Source organism: Gymnoscopelus braueri, assembly GCF_963280865.1.
Source record: "Gymnoscopelus braueri genome assembly, chromosome: 24".
Classification (NCBI taxonomy): Eukaryota; Metazoa; Chordata; class Actinopteri; order Myctophiformes; family Myctophidae; genus Gymnoscopelus; species Gymnoscopelus braueri.
The window spans coordinates 35888476-35897842 of record NC_137626.1 but is presented as its reverse complement, the minus strand read 5'-3'; the positions used below and the strand labels follow the sequence as shown (position 1 = coordinate 35897842).

At 42.8% G+C, this 9367-nt stretch overlaps 1 protein-coding gene across 1 annotated transcript; it reads left to right on the top strand.

The window, feature by feature from the left end:
- Nucleotides 1-3367: 3367 nt before the first annotated feature.
- On the top strand, nt 3368-6091 carry LOC308080606 (anoctamin-5-like; the record flags this gene model as incomplete). Its single annotated transcript, XM_080422499.1, has 1 exon — nt 3368-6091. The coding sequence occupies one exon, from the start codon at nt 3368-3370 to the stop codon at nt 6089-6091; it is 2724 nt and encodes a 907-aa protein (XP_080278625.1).
- Nucleotides 6092-9367: the final 3276 nt, after the last annotated feature.

The window sequence follows — 9367 nt, the reverse complement described above, 5'->3', positions numbered from 1 at the left end:
ATTTCATGTTTTCATGTTTACTCCCCCCTACTCCCCCTTCCATAACAATGCCCTCTTTCATACTGAACCAATTAAGACCTGAGGCCGATTCTATAAATGTCTTCTAAATCCTAACAGTTTTTTGAAAAATATAAAAAAATACAAATAAAAAAAATGCGGTGCGGCGCTATGAGCTTGTATATCTGCTATTTTTCAATAGCCAAATAAATCTAAAATGACAGATGCGTTCCCGGTCTTAAAGGGTTAAACATGTGACAATGTCCAAAAAAAAACTACAATTTTCTAAATCTAAAATTATATATTTTTGCTATTCATGAAACATAATATTGAGCTTTTTTATTTTAAATTTGGGAAAATGTTTGGCAATAATGACGTATCCACAATAGGGATGGACGCAAGGTTAAGTGTGTCTGTGGGTTTTATAAATATTTAACCAATGAAAAGTATTTACAAGAGCTTTTGGCAAAATAACAACTACATTCCATTCATTGGAACACAGGCTCTTTTTTTGGGTCCCATTTCCTGAAAAGTAATAGTTTTGGACATAGAAGGTTTCCACCCTTACAGCGACGATAAAGAACAGACTGCTCACTGTCAACCTGAAAAATGGACATAGAGTAGCAGTAGTAGAGTACTAGTACTGTATGGATGGAATGATGGATGGGTTGGTAGATTGATGGACCGATTGACTACAAATGTATTCCGTCTTTTATGTAGAACTGTCTTCCCAGATTCACTGTGTGCAGAGCAGTCATATGAATGGTCGTGTCATTCTAGGCAGCGGCGGAAGAGTCTCAGATTTATTTTTGATTTCTTTATTATTACTTAACCCATTAAGGCCTGAGGTTCCTTCCCATTCTACAAAATGTCTTCTAAATCCTAACAGTTTTCTGAAAAAAACTATGTCGCTATATCAGTGGTTCTCAAACTTTTTCATGTCAAGGACCCCCAAAATTATATGTAGTTGGTGCCGACCCCCATCTCAAAAGATTTTGTTCCAGGGACCCCCCCAGAAGGAAAGATTTGAGTTAAAAAGGTTTGCTTAAAAAAATGTATATAGGCCTATATTCAAATATTTGCACAAGTTTTCACAATTTTACAAAAATAGCAGATCTACAAGCTCTTTGCACGGCACTCGGTGCCAAGCTATGAGCTTGTATATATGCTATTTTTGAATAGTCAAAGTGTATAATATAATGGTTTAAGTGGTTACACAGATGGTTAAGTAAATACCATTCAAAACTTTACTTAAAAGGTAGGCTAAAGTGTAAAGGTACACAAGTATTGACAGAGAAATATACTTGCAATACCAAATGTAAAAAATACTCATTATGCAGAATAAAGGATCATTTATGAGTATGAGTAGCACGTCTTGGGTGTGGCAAGTCGTGCGGTAAATACTGGGAGCTGATGGTAGGTGTTGCGCTCTACCACAGCAATCCATCTCCCAGAGGTCTAGCGCATTGTTAATTGTTGTTGTCTTAATTATGAAGTAACTAATAAATAAAACTGTCGAATAATTATGGTGGAGTAAAAAGTACAAGATCTTCCTATAAGATGAGGTATCACAAAGTGAAAATACTCAAGTAACGTAAAGGTTCTCTGGTTATACAGTACTTGAGTAAATGGTTATACAGTACTTGAGTAAATGTACTTTCCACCACATGTTCTAGTATGGATGAATAGCCTCAGATGGATTGATAAGACAGTTGCTCTCTCAGTGTAGATTAGAGCCAAACACTCTTGATGTGGTCATTGAATGATATCAAGTAATAGACTGATGAGACATAAAGTATGGATCAATGAATACATAAATATAGCCTATATATATTGATACTAGACAAATACACCTGATGTACAGGCAGGTAAACAGAATAATGTGTCTGTCAGCTGGATGAATGGCTGTAGCATGCAGTTAGCTCTCATGTATACTGTGGTTAGCAATTCACAATTTAGGCATTTCGCAGATGCTGTTAACCAGAGCGACTTACAATAAGCAAAGTAAACCCAAACATTGAATGGCACAGTGTAGTGCCTCAGTGAAGTTAAGCTGTCCATGTGATGTCTATACTGTAGTTAAAACGTACATGTGGCATGTCTATATACTGTAGTTGAAACGTACATGTGATGTCTATATAGTTAAGATCTGCATGTGGTGTGATGTCTTAAGATGTACATATGGTATGTCTATACAGTGTAGTTAAGATGTAATGTGACATATGTCTATATACTGTAGTTAAGATGTGCATCGTGTGTGCACAGGTTGTAATAAGCTGCTCGCTGTAGCATTGTGAACGGATGGGAGCTAATGTAGATAGATGATGACAGGACAAATGAACCCATTATCACAGCCAGGTCGGCTTGACGAGTGTGCGTGTGTGTGTGTGTGTGGGGGGGGGGGGGGGGGTACAATGGGTGAGTTAGGGGTGTAGGTCTGGGCATGCAGGTGCTTGTATGTCGAGTGTGTGAGTGAACTATATTGTTAGCACAGTACCACACCCTCGTTTCACAGTGTGTGCTTGTAGAGAGAATGAATATCCTAAAATCAATATCCTACCATAAATGTACAAACTCTTTGACCATCCGTCCATCTGTGTGTGCACGTGTCTGTAGTTAATGTATCTCGACTCAACAAACCGTATGGGCATAAAAGGACAGACAGACAGATACAGACATCTCCATGACCATATATGGCCATAAATGGGAGACAGACAGACAGACAGACAGACAGAGAGACAGAGAGACAGAGAGACAGAGAGACAGAGAGACAGAGAGACAGAGAGACAGAGAGACAGAGAGACAGAAGACGAAGACGAGTACAACGGGTACTCTGACAACAGGCACAACAAGTATTGTATAACTGGGTGAGGCATGCATTTTCAACTTGCCTCATTACCGACCGAAATAAAGGAGTGAAATAGATGCAGTCAAACTTTTAAAAGGGCATCATCCATGTTTGTTTGTATCAGGTTGCTATGGTTACCCAATCAGTCATCATCAGTATGATGTCATGGACCTCCATATTTGAGTGTGTCTGCCACAGAACTCCATATTTGGGCACTCCATATTTGGCCATATTTGGGCACCCCACCGGTGACACTTATAAAACAAACCACACAGAGAGCAAAGGGCATCGAGGGAGATGGTGGACTCGATTGAGACAGGCTTTTATTATTTGTAGCCCAAGAGGAGCCATTGGAACAGAGATCAAAATAAATTCCAGTTGTTCCCGGGTTCCCACATAAACCTGTATTTGTTTTCACTGAACACCCCTGAGGCGGGCCAGTTCCCACTTAACCATTTGAGAAGTCGTTTTTGACAGTCTGTGAACAGACCAGAAGAGGACATTTAACAACTGTTTTCTGAGATGGGCCTGACCGATCACACTTCAATTGAGATGGACCCGACAGAGTCTCTACCAACATCCTTGACAGGATCCACCCAACAGGAACAGTCAAGGAGTCTTGAACACCAGCAGAGCCAAGACTCAGTCTTCTTCCGTGACGGAATGCGCAGGATAGATTTTGTTCTTTCCTATGTTGATGATAAAGACGGGGAGAAGAAACGAGAGAGGAGGGAAGTGTATGAAGACAACCTAAAGAATAAGTACGGGCTGGAACTGGAGCCTGCTGATGGCAAATCAAAGTCAGACAATGGGAGGACTTATTTCCTCAAGATCCATGCACCATGGGAGGTGTTGGCCCAAAAGGCAGAAGAGCTGAGGATCAAAGCCCCCTTCAAGGCCAGTGACATCCCCAAAAAACGGGAGATTCCCATGCAGTGGCTCACCATCCTTTTCTGTGTTATAACATGGCTCATCCCCTTGCGTGTGATGAAATGGCTCACCACCCGTGTCCGTCTGCCAGAACACGTCAAGCACCCCGATTCAGACTTCTTCACCGCTCCGTTCAGCAAAGGCAAGAGTGACTTCTTCCACATTGTCGACAAGAAGACGTTCTTCCCTCCCTCCACTCGCAACAGAATAGTTTATTACATTCTAGCTCACTGTCCATACTACGAGGACGACCATGTGGATAAAGTGGGGAAGGGAATCAAGAGGCTGCTCAGCAACGGCACCTACACTGCTGCCTTCCCCCTGCACGATTGCAGCAGGGACTGGACAAGACACAACGATGTGAACTGTGAAAGTGAGAGATACAATCTCTACAAGCACTGGGCCAGGATCTCGTGTGCCTTTAAGGAACAGCCCCTCAAACTCATAAGGAAGTATTATGGGGAAAAGATAGGCATTTATTTTGCATGGCTGGGTTTCTACACTAAGATGTTGTCCTTTGCTGCGGTGGTTGGAGTTCTTTGTTTCATCTATGGTCTCCTCACCTATGATGACAACCAGTGGATTAAAGAGATCTGCAGTGAAGACATTGGAGGTAATATTGTCATGTGTCCTCTGTGTGACAAGAAGTGCGGATACTGGATACTCAGTTCAGCATGCAACTCATCCTGGGCATCATGGGTATCACACTTATCCGACAACGGGGGGACAGTATTCTTTGCAATATTCATGGGGATTTGGGTCACTCTATTCCTGGAGTTCTGGAAGCGACGCCAGGCCCATCTGGAGTACGAGTGGGACCTGGTGGACTTTGAGGAGGAGCAGCAAGAGCTGCAACTCCGACCAGAATACGCCTCCAAATTGCAGCAAAGTAGCAAACGCAGACTGAACCTCATCACCCAGGAAGAGGAGCCTTACTTACCTCTAACAAGCAAGTGTGCTGGTATGTGGATGTCTGTAGCCACCGTCCTATTATGGATCTCACTGACCTTGGCGTGCATCATTGGTGTTATTGCGTACCGCCTGGCGGTCTATGCCGCCTTCGCTGGCATCATGAAGGACAGTCCCACCAACAAACTGGAGGTTGTGGGTTCTCTCCTCACCCCACAGATGGCCACTTCTATCACCGCATCCGTTATAAACCTCATCATCATTATGATCCTCGACCTCCTGTACGAGAGAGTGGCTGTCTGGATCACTGACATGGAGATTCCCAAGACCCACTTGGAATATGAGAACAAGTTGACGGTGAAAATGTTCCTGTTCAAGTTTGTCAACTACTACGCATCCTGTTTCTACCTGGCCTTCTTTAAGGGGAAGTTTGTTGGCTATCCTGGAGACCCTTCCTACATGTTTGGCAAGTACAGCAATCTGAGGAACGAGGAGTGTGACCCAAGTGGCTGTCTGATTGAACTGACCACTCTACTGGCTATTACAATGTTTGGTAAGCAGCTATTTTGCAGCATCTGGGAAGTTCTGCTCCCGTGGTTGAGGAACTGTTGGGTCAGCAGGAAAGCCCGTAAGCACCCAGAGAGACCTAGCCGCTGGGAACAGGATCACAACCTGCAGTGCTTCGGCCAGCTGGGCCTCTTCTACGAATACCTGGAGATGGTGATTCAGTTTGGTTTCATAACTCAGTTTGTGGCGGCTTTCCCACTGGCTCCTCTGCTGGCCCTCATTAACAACATCCTCGAGATTCGTGTGGACGCCTGGAAGTTGACCACGCAGTTCCGACGGCCCGTAGCACTCAAGGCCCGTAACATCGGAGCCTGGGCGCAGATCCTAAATGGGTTGGCCGTGCTGTCGGTGGTTACCAACGCATTCATCGTGGCATTCACCTCCGATATGATTCCTCGGTTGGTGTACATGTACGCCTACCAGTCGGAGGGCCAGTTTCAATTGAAAGGTTATATTGACAACAGTCTGTCAATCTTTAACATCTCGGAGATCCTGGAGCCGAACCGACCTGACGCTGATGAAAACCCCTCCTGGTTCAACAGCTCTGCCATCACCACCTGCAGATATCGGGACTATCGCTACCCACCTGGCCACGACCAGCAGTACCGTCATACCATGCAGTTCTGGCACATCTTAGCGGCCAGACTAGCTTTCATCATCATCATGGTGACCATTGTGTATCTGGTCAAGGTCTTTATGGCCTGGATTATTCCCGACGTTCCCTCCAATGTGAAGGCTCGGATAAAGAGGGAGCGCTACCTGGTCCATGAACACCTCCTCAACTATGAGGTGTCGGAGAAGATCAAGATCCATTCGGCCAGAATAGAGACAGAAGTATAGAATAGAGGCAGTAGAGAGAGAGAAAATAAATGACATCCTGAAAAGGTCTCGTGCAGATATCTATGAACCAGCTGAGAGTTTACCTTTTATCATAGTTTGACTAATTAAATTGCAGATCAAGTAACTTGGCTGAGGTTAGAAGACTCAAAACTATTTATACTGCAAATAATTGTATAAATATGCTCGATTGTCCATTCGCTCTGTTGTGCACACATCTGTCCGTAACTCCTCTTTTCGTATCTACTCATTTCTCACACACTGCATGTGCATGCTTACAATCACAGAACGTTATATTTTTATGTAACACAATATTTTACCTTACCATGGCTTTATTTGGACTTGTGTCAGTCCCTGTCTTAAATGACTAATTGACATGGCTGGAAGATGAATGCTTTGATTTCATGTAATGCTATAACTACAGAACAGATCAAAAACACATAAAGACATAAATTCACCCAGACACGGTTGAGCGCAGCCTATTTGATACACTTGTTATTGATTGGATACAGACTTCAGATCACATTGTGTAGCAAGCGCCCAGGCTTGTTACCATAATGATTCCAATAGATGCGGCCAGCCGGTTGCAGGTGTAATAATAATTCAAATTGCCATAATAAAAAAGTCTTCTGGACCTCCCTATTCAGGCGCCACTGGTGCACGCCCATGATGTAGCCCACCTTACCGCAACAAGAGGTGCTATCAGAGTGTCTGCAGTCCATAGCCTTCTCACCGGCAGATGGAAAGACTGCCTTTTACTGTGTATCATGATACTGAACCATCACTAATGTATAGTGCCTACACTGTTGCCTACAATATCAGGGCAAAGGTTTCAACACTAGAACTATTTTTTCCACCTATCTTATCTTGTCTTGGCTGCTACGATCAAATGACTGTTGACAGAAAAAAGATTGGATGATTAAAGCCTAAAAGCCCACATAATCTGCTCCTATTTTGTTTTCATACACAAGAAACGGATCTTCTTCCAAGTAATTTGAGTGTAGTACGTATACATTTATAATACTAGCAATAAACAAATTAGTACTTTAAAAATACAATTTAAACATGTTCAAGTTGCTATTACATTTTGTTTTTTTGGAGTCACTATTCTCATGCCAGACCACTGCACAATTTGGTGCGGATTGGAGCATCTGTGCGCCTGGGGGCCTCTGGTGGGTCCCTGGGGGCCACGTGTGGCCCTGGTGTGACTATTGTCATGGCAGACCCCTGAACAGTGTTTGTGCCAAGTTTGGTACGGATGGGACGGTGCACCTCGCATGTCCGGATGTTACGTTTGTGATGTCCACCGTCCCGCCCACCCACCCTCTAGGCAATTTTTGTATAGGATATGATGAGCAGCATACAATAAGAGAGAAAGAGACAAAAAAAAAACACTTTTTGGTGCTACTTCTGTTGTCTAAAACTCACGTAAATCGGTACACATTATCTTTGAAATCATGTGATCAAATTGTTTCATTCAGAGTTTTCAAATTCCACTCCAGTTGGTTTGTGAGTGGCTTCCACATTTGCTTGAGGGGCCCACACATGCTACAAATGTCACTGTTGCCGAAACATGATTTCGGCAACAGTGTTTCCACCAAATTAGACACAAATGCGACATGCGACACAAATGACATGCGACACAAATGCGTCATGCGACAATCATATTAAGAAAATGTTTTACTATACCATTTGCATGTAATTGCCTTCACAATAGGTGGAGCCTATGACTTTCAAAATACATCATATATCTTGAATGCACCATCCAATAATTCTCAAATTAGAATTGCATGTTATAATTGACACAGCGCAAAAAAACAAGGTTTCCTGCTATGTATTCCAGATGTAAAAGATCTGTAATTTCAGTGAAAATACATGTGTTTATATGAGGAAAATCTACCATGAAACTCCTAGTTTCCTGAGTCAGCAAAGACCAGTATCGTACCAACTTAAGTATGTGTGACCCCCTGCTGGGGCTGCTGCCAGAACATCACACCTTCAGCCCTCCTACAATTTGGGAGGGGGGAGATCCCCCCTCCCTCCTCCCTATCTCGAGTAATGTTACTGAGCATGTGCAATAAGCCACCTATGATTGGCTGTGATCTAAGGGGGGTGCCCACCTCCAAAACTGCTTTCACAGGCTGCAACACATGCGAACAGTTGCACTGTCTATCATACAAACTATTTCCCCTGTAGCTTTCTCGTGTCCTGACGGCTGCACAGCCCTAGGTAGGCATTAGGCAACCTATCCCGGCGGGGATATGCACAGTATGTTGATGTTGCACAGTATTGCGGACATCGGTACACAGTGCTTGTACCTCTGTGTGCAGTGACAAATAAAGCTTGATTCTTGATATTTCTCTTAACTTTCACGGTGTCTGGTCCCAATGATGGTGGTCCATTTTCATTCATCGAACTCGGTCTCACAGGTGTGCATCTTCTGGTAGCATCCAACAGAAACAATCCATCTATAATAGGGTCTGTCCGTGTGCATCATCTGCTAGCCTCTTTCATAGCCAAGCCATCTATAAACCTGTCTGTGTGCATCTTGTACTAGCCTCTTTCAGAGCCAAGCCGTGTGGCCTGTATGTATGTATGTATGTATGTATGTATGTCGGTCTGTCTGTCTGACATTACATCGCCAGACAGTATAAGCATTATTGTTAGAACATGCCTCTTGGCAGAGATTTGCACTCATCTGTTTCTTGTTTAGCTGTGTGCACCCATGCGCACACGCACATTTATACAAGCACACAGGGATACAGACATATACCCACTCTGACATAATGTCCCTGACAAACATGTATTCCCTGTTTGCTTAGTGGAAGACAATACTATAAATGTATTTTCATGTCTCTACAATAGGCTATAATTTCTGTAGTGTAATACTGTACACAGTGGCAATTCGGCTAATATAAACAGATGGGGAATCTTATTTATCACAATGAAAACAATAAGCACTATTTATCTCTGAGATTGTATTGCCTTAAAAAATAGGCTGTTATATAAATAAATATGTAAAATGCTGTTTACAAACTAATGGCTAGTCGCTACACTGTCACCATGGGACACTGTTAGAACAAACAAATAAAATACATCCCTTATCATGTATTATGGTAAAAACAAAATGTATGTCTTTTAAATTCTTATTAGGAATAATACTGGAATCAGTAGACTAAGATACACTGCAGCTATTAGAAGCAAGCTGAACCTAACTACAACCTAACCGTACTGAATAGATTACAATGTTAAAGCATAATTTGCCTTTTCAAATATTAA